General features: G+C 38.2%; 1 protein-coding gene across 1 annotated transcript in view; it reads left to right on the forward strand.

The window, feature by feature from the left end:
• Positions 1–19,591, forward strand: part of atp1a3a (ATPase Na+/K+ transporting subunit alpha 3a) — a 54,235-nt gene that overhangs the window by 28,439 nt on the left and 6,205 nt on the right. The window contains 22 exon segments of the mRNA XM_055225155.1: positions 1,086–1,199; positions 2,011–2,145; positions 2,290–2,407; positions 4,292–4,380; positions 4,962–5,141; positions 7,356–7,554; positions 8,349–8,404; positions 8,407–8,595; positions 8,829–9,021; positions 9,325–9,336; positions 9,339–9,499; positions 10,132–10,268; positions 10,496–10,646; positions 11,167–11,223; positions 11,225–11,263; positions 11,265–11,294; positions 11,296–11,338; positions 11,603–11,619; positions 11,621–11,743; positions 11,745–11,759; positions 12,399–12,509; positions 12,511–12,526. Coding sequence (XP_055081130.1) covers positions 1,086–1,199; positions 2,011–2,145; positions 2,290–2,407; positions 4,292–4,380; positions 4,962–5,141; positions 7,356–7,554; positions 8,349–8,404; positions 8,407–8,595; positions 8,829–9,021; positions 9,325–9,336; positions 9,339–9,499; positions 10,132–10,268; positions 10,496–10,646; positions 11,167–11,223; positions 11,225–11,263; positions 11,265–11,294; positions 11,296–11,338; positions 11,603–11,619; positions 11,621–11,743; positions 11,745–11,759; positions 12,399–12,509; positions 12,511–12,526 — 2,185 coding nt within the window.

Below are 19,591 nucleotides of genomic sequence, written 5' to 3' on the forward strand. Positions count from 1 at the left end.
TACTAAAAATTCTAATTTGATAATAAAAAGCGCTGTTAAGTCTATTCAGGAAAGGTTAATTTCTGTTCTGTGAATGTTACTTTTTTAGTATCGATACTTTGTCAAATGGGTATTTCGATACTAGTTTTACTATCGATTAGTATCTGATTTTCAATATTTTTGACAACCCTACCAGCTCATAACCATTACATTGGACTGGTTCTTTTGTTGGGTTTTTCGTGGCATCTGTAAATGGACATACATTTTCGTAAATTTCGGATTATAAGCCTCTACATTTTTCCCACGTTTTGAACCCTGCGGCCTATACAATGGTGCAGCTAATTTATAGATTTTTACTGGCTAACGGCCACTAGGGGGCACTCTCTAACATTAAATGCAAAAGTGAGACAGATGTGGAGAAAGATTATGCACGGAATACATTACCGTAGTTTTGATTATGAACTGTCCTTTTGCCCATCATGCACACACCCTCATCATGGAAAACACTCGAAGAAATGCATATGATGCAGTTTTTAAGTTAAAGGTAATTGATCTAGCATCAAAGAAGGAAACAGCCACTGCACGTAAGCTTGGCATTAAGGAATCTACGGTGCGATGTTGGAGGCAGCAGTGGAAAGTGTGTCTTAAATTAAAACTCACAAAACCTCTGTGTTCCGTCTTTCTGTGTAAATATCTTATGTTACAACATGAAAACCTGCAGCTTATATATGTACAAATGTATTTTCTTTTAAAATTTAGCTGGTGCAGCTTATATTCAGGTGCGCTCAGTAGTCCAAAATTTACAGTAACAACAAAGTCCACACCAACCTTAGACAGAAACAGAGCAGACAGAAAACAGATGGATAGCTTGTAGGTCATAAAGTCCACATCAAAAACACATAACACCAAAGTTAAACAAAAATCACAACTGTGTCTATTTCTGTCTTCACAAAGATACTAAAATAGCTCCTCAAAGTCTAGAGTTTCACGTCAGTATATCTGCCGCATCAAGCTCCTCTTTCATGATACACTTTTAGATCACAGGCACTGTTAAAATTAACTAATGTATTGGATATTAAATGATTTGCTTGTCTCTCTACACACAGTTGTATCTGGGAATCGTGCTGTCCGCTGTGGTCATCATCACCGGGTGCTTCTCATATTTCCAAGAGGCAAAGAGCTCCAAGATCATGGAGTCCTTCAAGAACATGGTCCCACAGGTAACCCAAGACCAGAGTTTACATACTGACAAACATGGCTTAGGATGAAAAGTGGTTTCAGCCAGATCAACTGTGGCATGCTGTGCATAATTTGAGGATATTTGTGTGCGAGAGATGCGTTTATTTTCCAACACCATAAATGTACTTTATAGGCTGCAGAGTGTGCGAAAGACTTGGGGGAAACTCCCCTAAATATCAATACGCAGAAAGCCTCCAGTAAAACTCGTACTGGTTTAACAATGATTTATAACATTAACACCACTCTTAACACAATATATAAAGGGAAATGTGGCTGTGGGTCACATTTTCTCTATAAAGTTGGACTGGAGGAGCAGAGAAGTGAGAGACGTCCATGCATTAGCGGTGCAATGTTGTGTTCAGACCGAGCACTCCATAAAATAAAGGCTTTATTTTAAACAAAAAAAAAATTCAAAATTTTCTGTCGGTTATCGTGTCCTGCGGGTGTTATTTTTTCTGGTCATTTGCTTTACAAAACAGCTAAACGCTGACATATGTTAGCTAATGAAACCTCTGGGTGTATCCCTAATTATATACATCCTGTATCATACTGCTTACTAAGATCTCAAGCTTGTATAGATCAAACAGACACTCAAAAATGCTGTCTAAAGTAGAAATAAGAAATATGCATTGTTTCAATGTAAGGGCAATGGATAAACCATATTTTATAAGAGATACAGAGTGTCAAGGCAGAGATTGAGGAGGCTCTATCTCTTGTTTATAATTTTTACATGAAGTAGCTTTCATGATGCAAACTGCAGACTATATTAACTTAAGGCCTTTGACTTGACAGCAAGCTCTGGTGATCCGTGAGGGGGAGAAGATGCAGATAAATGCAGAGCAGGTGGTGGCTGGAGACCTGGTGGAGGTGAAAGGTGGAGACAGGATCCCCGCTGATCTGCGCATCATCTCCTCACATGGCTGCAAGGTGAGAACTGAATACAAAATACACTGTACAACTCCATAAAAAATACATCTACACATTGTACAACTTTATGTGAAGACAGCCCTGATTTCAAAGGCCATGTCAGTCTCCTCATACAGTAATAGAGGTTCCTGTTGCTTTCTGCAGGTGGACAACTCCTCCCTGACAGGGGAATCAGAGCCTCAGACCAGGTCACCTGACTGTACCCATGACAACCCCCTGGAGACCCGCAACATCGCCTTTTTCTCCACCAACTGCGTCGAAGGTTAGACCATCATCTTAACATGTATTTATTATCACTGGGTACATTTACATGACAGTGAAAATCTGGTCTAAAATGAGCAGGTAATCCAATACACACATTTGTCAGTTTCTCATAGGTTTTATAGGATATTGAGTAATGTCAAATAAGGCTTTGCCAAAAAATGAAAGATCGAATTTTGGTCAGTCTCGATTATAGGCAAGGACATTTTAACTGACAGGTCTTCAGCCAATCCTGCGGCAGTAAGAGCATGTGGTACTGAAGAAGAGTCATATCTCTCGTTTAGGTGAAAGCTCTGAGTCACATCGTGTCTCTTTAAGTCACGTGTTCTCGTGTTTCACAAGATTTGATTTAAATCTGCACAATTTGACAAAAATTCCAGTCTGCCTTTCCCACTACCTCTGTGTGTGCAGTGCCATCTGCCAGACTCCCCTTCCTCCTCTCTGATCCAGTGGCAGCTCCTCACCTTTTTTCCTCTTTCTCTCCTCTGATGTTTCTTATCATTATAATCCAAGTTATCTAAATGACAATTTTCTCACCATTTATGAGTGAAACTTGAGACCTAATGTAGCACAAGGACAGAGCACGTGTTTCTGCCGATAGCATGCTTTATATATATATATATATTTAAATGTGGATTTTTCTGGTATTATTGGTCTTAACACAAAATAAAAATGATAGTGATCCTGACACCCTGCTATTTATACCTGAAGTCAACCTGTCCATGTTTTCAATATCAATCTGGGGAAAAAAAGTCATTCTTTTTTATCTCATATTGCTCAAACCTAATGTCAAATGTCAAGACTTGCAGTGAGGTGAACAATCAGAAAAAATCAGTAGCTGTTTTATTTCAATACTCTGATAACTGTAGGAATTAGATAACGATCAGATTTGTGGTGTGCATGTAAACATAGGCACTGTTCACTTTGAAGTCTGCTACAGTACCAGAAGTGAATTTTCCATTCATTTACATAGACTTTAAAAAAACCCTCAAATATTAATAGTTCAAAGACATCGTGCAAGCCAAACAGCTGTGTTAAAAATGCTCTATTCCACTGTGTTCGATGTCTCTGAATTCTTAATATTAGAATTTTTCAAAAAGTCTATGGGAAAGACGAATGGAAAATTTACTTCTTGAACCGGAGCGGGTGGTCACTGTTGCAGTCATAGTTGTGTGTAAAATATAGCTCATATTAGTAAACAGGGCCATCCACAGACTGTCTTTTGAGTTGATTCTGTGTGTTGGCTGACATAGTTCGTGGTCTGTTTGTTTTGCCACAGTTCAGTTCACAGAGAGTGATTACCCTTTACAGCAGCAGGACATTGTCATGGAAACTCAATGAAAGGGTGCCCCCTAGTGGTTACTAATGATACAAGACATATAGTGACGTTTTATGATCTGACAAAGTTTTTATATATATATATATATATATATATATATATATATGTATATGTATATATATGTATATGTATATATATGTATATGTATATGTATATATATATATGTATATATATATATATATATATATGTATATGTATGTATATATATGTGTATATATATATATATGTGTATATATGTGTATATATATGTATATATATGTGTGTGTGTGTGGGTGTGTGTGTGTGTGTGTGTGTGGGGGGGGGTGTGTGGGGGGGTGTGTGTGTGTGTGTGTGTGTGTGTGTAAACCAAGCAAGTAATTGTAAAGCAGTGGTTGGAGATGGGGAGTTATAGAGATATTTTGAGAACTCTAATTCAGAATAATACAGGATTATATAAAAGTACAATTTAAAGTAACTAATGATGAGGGAACAAAACAAGCTTATATAAAGTAGATTTAGCATAATATGTCTATGTCCCCTTTGAGCAATGCTGTCATTTGTGCTCAGGAACGGCCCGTGGTATCGTGGTGTGTACTGGTGACCGCACAGTGATGGGACGCATTGCCACTCTAACCTCAGGACTAGAGACTGGCAAGGTACAATTAGTCTGTTATTTTAATTACTATGACTGTGAATAATTTATCACCTATATTATTATAGGAATGGATTAACTAAACCGTAATTTAACGCTCATTTTTTAAACTCTTAATGTAAAGTGTAAACATAGCAACTGCTGCGTACACCTCCACTGGTTTTAATACAGCCATACCTGGACTTCTATGACCACTTATGTATGTTGCAGTTTTTTTTAGTTTTTTTTTTAAACAATATTGTACTTTTAGAATATTTTTTTTGGGGGGGGGGGGGGGGGGATAATTTTCTGCTTTATGGTTGAATTCACTTAACTGAGTTTTTTCTGCTTCCTGATTGGGTAATCTGCTTGGTAACTAAAGCATGTAAACAATAACAACTCTAACTCTTGTAATCTGGTAATTGTGAAAAATTTAAATTATAAGCATGATCAGTAAAGTTAAATATCTGAGGATACGGGTAATCATTATGAAATATTTAAACACATCCTAAATATGTTAAAATTATATACAACTATTGAATAAATGCAAACTTTTTCACAAACTAAAAATGGAAATAACCGCTAAACCGTTCCTCTTCTCCACAGACGCCCATTGCGAAGGAGATTGAGCACTTCATCCGCATCATCACGGGCGTCGCTGTGTTCCTGGGCGTGACTTTCTTTGTCCTGTCCCTGATCCTGGGCTACAGTTGGCTGGAAGCAGTCATCTTCCTCATCGGCATCATCGTCGCCAACGTACCAGAGGGTCTGCTCGCCACTGTCACTGTGAGTACTACACTGCAGGGTCAGCTTAAGGAAAACTTTGGCTTTATTTGTAGAGAGGAAGCTTAGCTTTAATCATAGAGACAGACTTGGGAACGCAACCTTTTGTAGAAAATGAAATCAATTCATCTTTACACACAATGGATTATCAATTAATTCATCATCTCATCATTATCATGACATAATTGAAAAGTCAAACTATTTAACTGCCACCACTTCTGACGTCTGTTTATAATGTTACAGTGATTTTAAGGCAGTCACATTCTTTTATTGTGTCATCAACGGATTCATATTATTGACAGAATTGTAGTACTTTGCATGGAAAAATTTGCAAACTTGACATAGGTAAGACATTGGTCAATGAGCTGCTAAATGTTTTAACTGATAAGATAAAACTAGCCTGAAGCTCTCTACAAATATCAATATAATGAGAATGAAAATGTGTACACGCAGGTCCAAATTAATTGGTAATAAATAAGTTAGTTAGTCTGACTCAGAGCCCTAAAGCAAGACTGAAAATAGGACACTATAAAATATGATTTTAAAACATACATATTTAATGACTTTTCTTTTTAAAAGTAACTTAAGTATAAGTAATATAAATAAAAGAATTTCAAATGGGTTGCATGCATTTAATGTCCTGAGTTAGAGCCAGATTAGTGAGACTAAATGTAGATTTAAATAACTAATAGTTTTACAGATCACTTTTAAGTTTGTAAGTATACTGGACTGACAGAATTTGAGTAATTCAAAGCTAAATTTGCTTGACTTAATTCATTTTTTGTAGATGTTTTTATTGTAAATGTAGTTGTCTGTGTATTTAACGGTGTTAAATTCAGTGTTGTGTTGTGAAGTGATATGGCTGATCCGGTGGCTCCTCTCTCTCCTCTGTGGCCTGGTGTTTCAGTGGCTTTGTGAATCTTTGTGCCTTTACATTTGTGCTGTGATAGTGATGTCTGTGTTGACCCTTTCCTCCTCTTCTCTTTCTCTCCTTCTTCTCTCCTCCTTCCCCCCCCTCCTCCTCCTTTCTTCTCCCCTCCTCCCTTTCTGTCCCCCAAGTATGTCTCTCTCTCCATTTATGTCTTTCTCTTCCAGGCCAGTCAGTTTACGGCGCTTTCTGCCTTCACAACGACTGGCTAAATGTAATAACTATAGGATATAAGCATAAGATGATAAAGTTGTAACTGAATTGGACCTTCTCTGCTTGAAAACAATGTGCTTCTTTTGTTTTTGGCCTTTGGCTCTTGCCGTACTTTTAGCATGAAACCTAATGCACTTTTGCACTGCATCACTGCTTTCTGCATTTGCTCTTTTGACTGTGCTAATAACATTGAAATGCATTTGGATAAAACAACATGAACATCTCCAGATATTTAACCATTTTATAATACTACACTTACTCATGCCTTAAAGAGGGGGTATTATGCTAAATTGATTTTTTTTAGCTTTCTTCCATGTTACAATGCTGTTCCCTCATCAAAAACATGCCTGAAGAGGTTTTAGATGTCATCCATGCATGTTTCAGTATTTTAGTGGTCTCTTCCGGGCTCTGTTCAAACCTGCCTTATGGTTAGCTGTAAGATACTGTGCAATGCTGAGGCCACAAGCCTACGTCACCCATGTTTCCACATGACAATTCTCCATAAACGTATAAAAAGTATGATGCAAAACTGTAGACAGCAACTTCACAAACCTGTTGCGATGTGCAGTAATTTCATTAACGGGATGCACACGGATTGTGTTGTGATAGCGATAAGGGGGAGTAGGGGAGACAATAAAAGGTAACATGGTGATCTAAATATGTCACGTGTTAGCAGTTAATACCTCATAGAAGTAAAGTACCCCCTCATTAATAAAGCATGAACGAAGACTTTATTCAGTTTCAGTAGTTTATTAAGAATGACTCGGGCTTAGTAACTACTTTATTAATACCCCTCAACCCTTAATTAAATAGTCACTTAACCTGAATCATTCTTAATTAAATATTTGTTCATTATGAATTAAGTCTTTGTTCATGGTTTATTATGGCTGATTAAGGAGTAATTGTATAAATAGTTGCACGTATAAATATAGTACCCAATTTTTCATTGTATTTCTTCAATTTTCTGTGACTAAAGCAGCCTGGAGGTGATCATGTCTGTTTCACAATGGATCAATACTAATTCTGCCCTGTCAGATTGGTCTTTGTACCAATTGTTTGGCCTGACCTTTTCGCAGGTGTGCCTGACTCTGACGGCTAAGCGAATGGCACGCAAAAACTGCCTGGTGAAGAACCTGGAGGCTGTGGAGACTCTGGGCTCCACCTCCACCATCTGCTCTGACAAGACGGGCACCCTGACCCAGAACCGTATGACTGTGGCCCACATGTGGTTTGACAACCAGATCCACGAGGCTGACACCACCGAAGACCAGTCTGGTGAGAGGCGCTGTCTGTGAGATAGGGAAGGATGTGTTCATATGTCATTACTACATTCTAATCTGATTCATAATTTAAAATGGATCCAAGAATTCTGTGGGACACACATTAGCAAAAAATTCCAGATTTAAACAACACATTTTCAGGAGTCTTTAATCAATATGAGCATTCACGGTCCTGTTTAGGTGTTTGATTTTCAACAGAAAAGGTGAGCGTGACTAACTGAAAGACTGTTTGCCAATGCTAACTAGCTTGTGACAAATGTTATTTTAAGTTTAACTTGAGTAACAGAGCTTCAGATAGAGCAGTACCTACAGTTGGTATCACAGCCCCAGAGAATGTTGATGACCTCAACTGCAAAGTATCAATATCTGTAAAATTGGGCCTTCAACCAAAACCGGCATAAATAACATAACTTATTTGCTGGTTCAATGCAGTGAAGTGTATAAAATGAAAGTTCAGGCATGTGTTGTGTAAAGAGTTACATATGAAGTTACTTTCAGAATAGTTTGACAAATCTAATGTGAAATATCCTTGCTTGCTAAAGTATTGTAATTCAATTGAATTCGTTTTTTGCCTTGTAAATAGAATTTTAAAGATAAAAACAAATAAGTTGTTAAAGAAGCGAATATCGCTGTAAACAGTAAATAGTGAGGAGAAACAACTGCAACATGGTTAAAAGCTCTGAAAAGATTTTACATAATAGCAATAGCTTTAAACAAGGACATTAAGTTATTTTGTAACTTTTGCATTTAATACATTTTCTTTCTGACTGATCCATCATTATCTTCCAGGCTGCTCCTTTGACAAGAGCTCCACAACCTGGGTGTCCTCTGGCCCGTATCGCTACTTCTGTGTAACCGCGCTGTGTTTAAGGCGGGACAGGAGTCTTTGCCCATCTTGAAGAGGGAGGTGGCCGGAGACGCCTCTGAGTCTGCTCTGCTCAAATGTATCGAACTGTCTTGTGGAGCTGTGAAGGCCATGAGGGACAAGAACAAGAAGGTGGCAGAGATCCCCTTCAACTCCACCAACAAGTACCAGGTCTGTCATTTATAACGAGAGCATCTGGAGAAACACTGTCTGGCTTTCTAAGGAACATTCCCAATCACAATTTAATGTTTGTCTAACTGTTTGTTACAAATATTTTTCTCTACGTTTTTCTGAACTAAACTTCAAATTTTCTCAACACTGTGGACCCTGCCTTTGAACTCTTTTTTTCCTTTGCCTAATCCCTGAATTTCCATTTATCCCTGATGTTGTCTCTGTCCCTACAGCTCTCCATCCATGAGACAGAGGATGAGAATGACAACCGTTACCTGCTTGTCATGAAGGGGGCACCAGAGAGGATCCTGGATCGCTGCAACACCATCATGGTCCAGGGCAAAGAACAGCCTATGGACGACGAGATGAAGGAAGCTTTCCAGAACGCCTACCTCGAGCTGGGGGGTCTGGGAGAGAGGGTGCTGGGTGAGACCACATATTACACTGTATTCAACAATAGCATGAACAGGCATGCATGGACTGAAATTGAAATTCCTTGTTGGTTATTTACATAATGCTAAATTATATAATTCCAAATTCCAGCTCCTTTTTAGAGCAGTTTTGCTTTTTGAACTGCATGCAGACTTGTCTGATCAGTTCTATGTAGAAATCAACATATTATTACACAACCATATAGTATCTGTGCAAAATTCTTTCTATTTGTACCTACTTCATATAATACTAATATAACTTTCTACTGTTTCCACCCTTTTTTTTCTTCTTCTTCAGGCTTCTGCCACTGTTCATGCCTGAGGACAAGTACCCCAAAGGTTTTGCTTTCGACACAGATGATGTAAACTTCCAGACAGATGGGCTATGCTTCGTGGGGCTCATGTCCATGATCGACCCTCCCAGAGCTGCGGTGCCCGACGCTGTGGGAAAGTGCCGCTCGGCTGGAATCAAGGTCTTATCTCTTATTTAGAACATATTTCGAGATTTACATTTACACATTCCCTCTTGATTTAATTTAAACTATAGATTGTATACATAAATGGACATAGCTAGCCCGCTAAATGCTTCGTTCCAAATGAGAAGTGAGCATGAGCTCGAAGTGGTTCCTTTGAGCTCTAGTTGCAATTGACTTTTACTGAAAAATCTTCACCCCTCTCACTGTAACTGCTGTAGTCAGGCTAGTCATTCTGACCTTAAAATGTTCGTATTAACCCGCTTTATATGATCCTGAGGTTTTTATTTCACTATTTTGTTCCTAAATTAAGATATGAACATTAACAAGGGACAAATCGGGTGCCTGTTTTCCCCGAGGTCACTCCCGCTCGCATTAGCAACAGGTTTGATTGGCACTGTTGCTAAATGTCCGCATTACCTTCAACAGCCTTGCTCCTGATTTCCTCTTTGGTGTTGCGCTACAATTTCCAAATATGGTCCCTGGTTGTAGATTAGCTGCTATAACTGCTAGCCTCGCTGAGCTTCATTTGTTTGCAACCGAACACTATGGGTGACCTCACACTTCCTTAGTCCACTTCTATTTTACAGTCTATGAATTAAACTCAGATTTGTATCTCTACTTTCTCCTAGGTTATCATGGTGACTGGAGACCATCCCATCACAGCTAAGGCCATTGCTAAAGGTGTGGGCATCATCTCTGAGGGTAACGAGACAGTGGAGGACATTGCATTAAGGCTCAACATCCCCGTCAGCCAAGTCAACCCCAGGTAACTTAGAAAAACATACAACTCCAGCATGAATCTAATTTAAAAATGATTTTGTTAAAGTGTAGAAAAGGTTTTAAGAAAACTCATTAGAGAATAGGGCTTGGAACCCGCACAAGACACTGTTTTTTTTTTAATGATGTGATGTGACAATGCAACATAACATGTAGAATAATATTCAGTACATTGCCTGGACATATTTGTGAGCAGTTGTGTTGTGATGGTTTCAGGGATGCAAAGGCATGTGTGATCCACGGCACAGACCTGAAGGACCTGACCCAAGAGCAGATGGATGACATCCTGAAGAACCACACGGAGATTGTCTTCGCTAGAACCTCCCCACAGCAGAAACTCATCATCGTGGAGGGCTGCCAGAGACAGGTTCAGGCAAAAATGTAAAGGAAAAGAGCAAAGACAGAAATCTATTCAAATGTGAAGGGTTTTAAGGTGAAGTGTGAGGAGAGGAGGAGAGTTGTGTTACCTTTATTCGATCTCAGTTTAAAAACACTTATTATTACCATATTATGCATTCATACTGATTTATGCAATCTAAATTACTATCTAGCTGCTAAAATTGGTATGCTATTACATGCCATTTATTGAGAGCACAAACACAAGTTAGCTTAAGCCGTAGTATGTATTTGGCATGCAATTCAGCTATCTGAATGAAAATCGACTTCAGTTTTAAAAACTTTTTTTAAAATGGTGCAATAAATAATTATAATTAATTAATTTAACATTAGGTCCTGGAACACAAATAATATTTATGATATATTTTTAAACAATCTCACGTAGACCAAGGTTTTGTTGTACTTAAGAGTTCTTTTTATTGTAAGTACATCATTTGTAATTTATGCCCTGCACATATTTGTGAACTCTGTATATGTGTATATATGTTCAGGGAGCCATAGTTGCGGTAACAGGAGATGGTGTTAATGACTCTCCCGCTCTGAAGAAGGGCAGACATCGGCGTTGCCATGGGGATCTCGGCTCTGATGTGTTACCAAACAGGCCGCAGACATGATCCTGCCTCGATGACAACTTCGCTTCCATCGTCACTGGGGTCGAGGAAGGTGAGTGGAAAACAAGGAAAGAGATACAAACAGGAAAAATATTCTGTTGATTTGAAAGTAAAAAGTCAACAAAATGAATCCACACAACTAACTAAATGGCCTCTGCTAACGCTGTACTTTAACATCTGGCAAAAAAACACAATCCTTGTTAGTGTAGAAATGTATGTGGAAATCTACTCTGAAGTTACTTCTCTTGCACATGTTTGAATAGATAATGGTGTTTTATTTACTTTTCAGTACACTTATTTCTTATATTTGTGGCAGGTCGCTTGATCTTTGACCCAACTGAAGAAGTCCATCGCATACACTCTGACCAGTAACATTCCAGAGATCACGCCCTTCCTGTTCTTCATCCTGGTCAACATTCCTCTGCCTCTGGGCACCATCACCATCCTCTGCATCGAACCTGGGCACTGACATGGTGAGGCTGCCATTTATACCACACATAACCCCCACATTAAAAGGGACATGGTGAGGCTGGTTGTCTGTCCATCCACCCCGTACACATGTGTGACACAATAACTATACAATTAATCTGATTTTAATTGTGAATTATAATTACAGCAACCAATCAGCTACAAAGCTGATTGGTGCTGTAATTCAGCTGATTCAGAATTATCTTGTAAATGATATTTTTGAGTTTGAGCTGCCTCACAAATCTGGGCTAACCCCTCTTCCCTAGTCTAAGGCTTTTATCTAGGCCTAGTCCCCAAAGGTAACCCGGTAAATTTAGCAAACATTTGAGTTTTGTTTTTAAACAATATTAAATTAATATTTGTATCATGCAAAATGTTTTTTTTTGTAATGGTGAATAGAGCATTATGTCATATACAGTTATAAAAATCAGTACTGGAACAATAGTAGATATAATATCTTTTTAAACAATAGTTTTCAACTGGTTTCACACAATTTTTTTATTTTCAATGAATTTGTTAACAATTTAACCTGCCTATTCTCAGTATGATCACTAGATGGCAGTGTTGCATTTGTAATAGGTCTACAGATGAATGAATTGTACCACAGTTTCTCTGAATGACCCCTGGGCATGCTTCTCTCTCAGGTCCCAGCCATCTCATTGGCCTATGAAGCAGCAGAGAGCGATATAATGAAGCGTCAACCCAGAAACCCATCCCGAGACCAAACTGGTGAAATGAGAGGCCTCATCAGCATCCGCCTATGGACAGATCGGTACCAATCCATACATTATAGCGTTCTTTATAACACTGTTTTATAGAGTATATATCAAAACTACATAACTGATGTATAGTTCTCCAGTTTTAGAGCTTATTCCAAAACTTGCTGGATTCGAAATTATATTATCATCAACACTGACAGCCAACCATCAGGACCAACAGTATCAATAACATAACATAAAAATAAGCTGTAAAACAAAAAAAAAAAAAAAATTATATATATATATATATATATATATATATATATATATATATATATATATATATATATATATATATATATATATAGTATTATATATTATAGTATATATATATATATATACACACACACTAAATAGATGTAATAATAAACAAATAAGACAGTAAATACTAATCAAAAGCTACGCTTAAAAGGTGGGTCCTGAGTCTGCTCTTAAAAACAGAGGCATTCTCTGCAGCCCTGAGGTCCTCTGGCAGGCTGTTTCATAGATGAGGGTCATAGGACTGGAATTTTGGGATTGATTAGGATCTTGCTCCCAGAACAGTGCAGGGTCTGTGAGGGTTCACAGGGTAAAAGCAGGTCTGAAAAATTAGTAGGCCCAAGACCATTAGGACATTTTAAAAACAGTAAAAGCATTTGAAAATCAATCCTGAAACACATGGGGAGCCAATGGAGAGATCTTAAAACCGGTGTTATGTGATCCCACCCTCTAGCCCTACCCAGGAAATGTGCTGCTGAATTTTGTAATAATTGTAAACCTGAAAAATCCTTTTTGGAAGACCAGAAAGTAGGACGACTGGTGATAAAAGCATGCATCAGCGTCTCTGTGTTCGCCCGAAAGAGAAGGGGGAGGACTCTGGGTGTATTTTTTAGGTGATAAAAAAATATTTTTGTGGATTTTCTTAATGTGTGGAATAAATGTCAGTTCAGAGTAAAAAAATGACACCCACGGTTTTCAAGTGTGGAGATGGGGACTATACCTTAGTTTTGGGTAAGTTTCCTCTCTGAGCCGATGACACTAAGCTCAGTTTTGTCCTGGTTAAGCTGGAGAAGGTTTTCTACCATCCAGGATTTAATATCTAAAATGCAGAAAAAATAAATAAAAATAAAAAAGCATCCACTGGCCTGGTGTCACCATTAGAAACAGAGATGTAAAGCTGCATACATCTGAATAACTTGTTAATTCCATGTCTCCTAATAACACCAAAAGGGAGCATATACATGCTCAAAAGCACAGGACCTAAAATGGAATACTGAGGCACACCACATTTGATTTTATGGATCTAGCAGGAGCACATGTCTACACTCACCATAAATGTTCTATCTGTGAGATAGGATGTGAGCCATTTGTGAATAGCTTCAGAGAGGCCGAGGTGTTTCAGGCAAGTTAAAAGAACAGTGTGGTCTATTGTGTCAAAAGCAGAGCTTAGATCCATCAGAACCAACACTGTTACTTTTTGTATCATAATTTACTCTACAATCATTTAAAATCAAGGCAGTGTTGGTGCTGTCCATCAGAACCAACACTGTTACCATATGTTATCATAATTTACTCTACAATCATTTAAAATCAAGGCAGTGTTGGTGTTGTGGTTCCAGATTGAAATGTTTCTAAAATATTGTGATAATCTAAAAATCATTAAGTTGGATTCTAAAATGTTTCTTGAAAATTAGAAATTAGACACTGGTCTCTAGTTGTTAAAATAATTAAAATCTAAATTGCTTCTTCAACAGGGGCCTCACCACAGCTGCTTTAAAGGCAGCAGAGAAGACCCCTGTGAAGAGAGCTATTCATCATGTTTAAAAGCTCATCTCTAAGACATCCAAAAAATGACTTAAAAATGGGGTTGGAGTGGATCTAAATAATGTGGTGGGCCACAATGAGGAGTAAACTTTATCAAGTCTCAGTATTAACCAGGGCAAAACTATCCAGTGTTTTCTCTGGTACAGACAAACACTTAGATATGTTAAAAACAGTACTTTGACAAGATAAAATACAACACATGAACACGTTTATCTTCCCCATGAAGTGGTCTGCAAACTGCTCGCAAAGTGAGTCAGTGGGGGTTCATTGAAATGTTTTAAATCAGGGTTGGAAAGGTTTGTAAACTTTTTGTTGTTCTATGTACATTTCTTTATTCTATTTTTATTTTTCCTCCATTTTCTTTCTGCTGCCTTGCTGTTTCTCCTCAGTTGTTTTAGTTCTGCATTTCTCTAGGGGTGTGTGGGTTTGGCATGAGTCTTTATTCATTTCAGTGGTGCAACCTGGTCAAGGGCAGACTGAAGCTTACTGTTAAAATGGTCAACAATAGAATCACAGGGGGCGGGTAAAACAAGTGGAGGATGGTTTTCTAAAACTTCAACAAAATGCGCTGCCACTTCAGGGTCAGATGACGCTTCCTCACAGTTCTCAGTGAGGTCTCTCGCTGTATAAAAACGATGATGTTAAAAACATACACAGTGGCGGTCAGACACAGCCAAGTCAACAACAGAGGACACACTAGTGGACAGGCCACAGGTGATGGCCAGGTCCAGAGTGTGCCACCTGGTGTAATTTTACTGTGAGACGTGTTGTGTAAAATCCATATAATCGAGAACTTTGCCTTTGTGATAGGGCCTAAAAGGTTATCTATGTGCAAGTTAAAATCACTGGTTTAAATAATCATAAATGTGTAAAATTGATAAAAACTCAGAAAATTGGAGGATAAAAATACACTTTTTTGAAGGCCTGTAAATTATCATGTAAAAAGAAATGTAGGGTTACTAAAAACAATTGAGTGATATTCAAAGCTTGAGTAATTATCAAATAAAATACATGGCAATAGTGTTTGTACATATAGAAGCAGTGCCATCTCCCCTTTTACCACTATATTACACCATTGTATTGCCTTGGAGTGTTTTATTCTGAGGTTCTGGTGTGTTTGGTGAAAAACAGTGGAAAAATTGACACTGTAGTTCGTATAAGTGATCAGCTTTAACATGTGTAGATTTTCTCGTTAAAGGACTTCCGGTCTGACGGGCGAAGTGATGGCAGCATAGAGAATTCTCTCCCGACTGCAAATTCATAGATATACCCAAAGACTAACTCGAAACTGAAAAGTTTTTCGATCAACAAACGGTGGGTAAAATTATGGAAGCCCGTTTCCGCCATGAAAAAAAAAATAAAAGCCCCACAGAAAGTCGAAATTACGAGTTTTAAACTCGTAATTATGAGTTTAAAACTCGTAATTATGAGTTTAAAACTCGTAATTATGAGTTTAAAACTCGTAATTACGAGTTTTAAACTCATAATTACGAGTTTTAAACTCATAATTACGAGTTTTAAACTCATAATTAGGACTTTTAAAAGTATGAATTATGAGTTTATAACTCGTAATTTTGGGAATGTAACATTTACAAAAAGTGAACCTTATCAATTTTGATTAAATGAATTTGGTATTTTAATAATTTCCTCAATAAACCAGCGGGGTTGTGACCAGCTGGCACTCTGCTCAGACCAGGAAAACGAGCGCTCACAGACACAGAGCACAGCTCATGAGTGGTCAGAACAGCACTCAGGGCCCACTGATTTGTTCAAGACGCCAGAAACTTTACTGGAGCTTAATTTATTCATTTTTTAAAAGTATGTAGGTGATAAACATAACAGTCCTCCTCCTGTCTCCTCTGCTCTGTACACTCAGTTGCAGTGTGCTACAAGCTCAATTAAGACTTTAAAAGTTCTAATTACGAGTTTTAAACTCATAATTAGTAGTTTTAAAACTCATAATTACGAGTTTTAAACTCATAATTAGTAGTTTTAAAAGTCGAAATTACGAGTTTTAAACTCGTAATTACGAGTTTTAAACTCATAATTACGAGTTTTAAACTCATAATTACGAGTTTTAAACTCATAATTACGAGTTTTAAACTCATAATTACGAGTTTAAAACTCGTAATTTCGACTTTCTGTGGGGCTTTTATTTATTTTTTCATGGCGGAAACGGGCTTCCATATAAAATAAATAAGACAGAATGCCCAAAAAAAGTAAGGAAAGTACTTCACAAATGACGGAACGCGGTGAGGAAGAGGACGAGGCATTATCTCAAGCTAGTAGCAATAGCAACGTGGAGGACGACGAAGCGAAAGTCAAAGACAGAGACGATAAAGGCAAAGTTGACTTAATCTTGAAAGAGCTTCGTGATTTTAGGAAGGAGAACAAGAAGCAGTTAGATGCAATGAGAGAAGAAATGATTGATATTGGCAAAAGGATGGATGAAGCAGAAGAACGAATAGTGGCTGCAGAGACGCACATCCAGTCGTCAGAGGAGATGCTAATCGAACTAGCGAAACTCCAAACTCAAATTGAAGCTAAACTACTGGATTTAGAGGGGCGTTCAAGGCGTGAGAATATCAGAATATACGGGGTGATTGAAGGGGCTGAAGACGGAGCGGCATCTGTGATTAACTTTGTTGAGACTTTACTCGCAAACGGCTTGGGTCTGCCTTCACCCGCTGCGCTCGGCATTGAGAGGGCGTATCGCGCACTCGGAGCGAGGCCGCCCACCGGAGCCGCGCCACGGTCTTTCGTGGTCAGGTTCGCAAGTTATCGGATGAAGGAAGATATTCTACGGCGGGCGTGGCGGGCAAGGGGATTTGATTTTCAAGGTAAAAAGATCTATTTGGATAATGACTATGCCCCAGAAGTACAACGTAAACGTAAAGAGTACACAGCAGCAAAGGCGGCACTCCGGGAAAATAACATCCGATTCCAGACGCCCTTCCCGGCTAAACTGAGAGTGCACTACAGCGGAGGAACGGTCACATATAACTCGGCTCAGGAGGCAACGGAGGACATGGTGAAGAGAGGAATGACGGTTAACGTGGTCAAAACCCCCGTTTCGCTTTTGGAGCAAATAAAGCAGCGAGTGTGGCAGACGGAGAGTGGAAAGAAAGGGCATGCAGCCCAGATGCCAGGATTCAAGGAGAAACTCCAGGCATTTCGACGTCAGGATGACATGCCCTAAGGTTGTTATTTGGTTGGAATTGCAGACAAAGTAAGATAAGGCTTTACACAGCTATGCAACTAGGTTTTGATCTTGCACCGATAATTTTTCATTAGTTTTATATATTCCATGATATGGGCATGAGAATATTTTTGTAGTCGGGTCACACACAAAGTTAAAAGACCCTACGGACTCACGTAACAGCCTGCAGGCTGAAGAGGGCGCTCCTGCGCAAGAAGACGGAGTAGTCCTTCCCTACCCTACGGCCAACAAAGTGGCTCTATGTTTGGAAGTCAGTATGTTCTGTTTTTGTTCTTCAACATCTGTTCTGATGTTTGTTACTAGTTTTGTTCTGGTATTAGTGGTGTACATGTTTCATTTACAGGAGGAAATTTACTTGGGAAATATCTATGCAGAGTACTGGGATAATTAAAGTAGCAACCTACAATGTTAATGGTTTGGGAAATCCAATTATAAAAGGAGTAAAATTATGACTAAATTGAAAAAAGAGGGAATAGAGCTGGCCCTACTTCAAGAAACTCATTTACCGAAATCAGAACATGAAAAACTTAAAAAATGGAAATTTAAACAATTTTCAGCTTCATGTTCCCAATACTCAAAGAGAGGGGTAGTAACCTTGATTTCTAATAAATTAAACTTTGAGTGTATTCAAGAGAAAAGAGATAATGAGGGGAGGTATGTACTGGTTAAAGGTTATCTACAGGGGGTTCTAATTACGATCATAAATGTATATGCCCCCCCAGGATCTGAATGGAAGTTTTATAAACATATTTTTGAACTAATTAGCTTAGAGACAGAAGGCATTTTGATTTGGGGAGGTGATTTGAACATACGACTTAACCCATCCTTGGGACTCGTCCAATCCTCAGACACAGGGAGAGAGCAAAACAACTAAAAGTTTCAAACTGACAATGAAAGACTTGGGACTTCTGGACGTTTGGCGAGAATCTAACCCAACGCAGAGGGATTATACCTTCTTCTCCCACCCCCATAATTTGTATTCTAGACTGGATTATTTTTTTATATTTAAAAATGATTTGCACAGAGTGGTTGATTGTAAAATAGGCGTTATGGATATATCAGATCACACTCCAGTGTATATGGACATTACCTTAAGTGGGGGAAGAAGAGATACAACCTGGAGGTTGAATACAAGTATTTTGCATTCAATGAGGGAACAAGTTAGAGAAGATATCCAAAATTATTTGACCGAAAATGGAAATGAGGAAGTTATGCCTACAATTGTATGGGATGCATTGAAAGCGGTCATAAGGGGGGAAATTATTGGATACAGCTCAAACTTAAAAAAGAAAAGAAATCAACATTTAACAACTCTACAAATGCAATTAAATGCTTTGGAAAATGCACATAAAACGAATTTAAATCCGAGCGTGAAAATTGAAATAGATAAAACAAAGAATGAAAATGAAATTCTTTCAAGTGAAATAAGGAAAAAGATGACTTTCATGAGACAACGATATTATGAATCGGGAGGAAAATCTGCAAAGTTATTGGCTTTCAAATTAAAAAAACAACAATTGGACAATACAATTCATAAAATAAAAGATCCCCAAACAGATACTATAGTCTCTAAATTGGAAGATATCCAACAAGCATTCTTGATATTCTATAAACAATTATACACTCAACCGATGGTGGATGGTGGTCTCATGATGGCTTTTTTGGATACAATTAAACTACCAAAAGTAAACGAAGAACAAAATAAAAACTTAATCTCAGAAATTACTGAACTTGAAATAAAAAAAGCCATTTCTGATTGTAAAACTAATAAAGCTCCAGGACCGGACGGCTTTCCCGCTGATTGGTATAAGGAGATGAAGGACCTACTGGTCCCGATTATGAAAACCTCATTTAATCACGTTCTGAAATTTGGCATAATGCCTCCATCCTGGAATGGGGCATCTATTTCTTTGATCGCAAAGGAGGGAAAGGATAAACTTGAGTGCGGAAGCTATCGCCCCATTAGTGTGCTTAATCAAGACTATAAAATATTTACACATATTATTTCTAAGAGACTAGAAAATATTTTACCCCAAATTGTTAGTGTGGACCAGAC

This window comes from Periophthalmus magnuspinnatus, chromosome 11 (genome assembly GCF_009829125.3).
Source record: "Periophthalmus magnuspinnatus isolate fPerMag1 chromosome 11, fPerMag1.2.pri, whole genome shotgun sequence".
Taxonomy (NCBI): domain Eukaryota; kingdom Metazoa; phylum Chordata; class Actinopteri; order Gobiiformes; family Gobiidae; genus Periophthalmus; species Periophthalmus magnuspinnatus.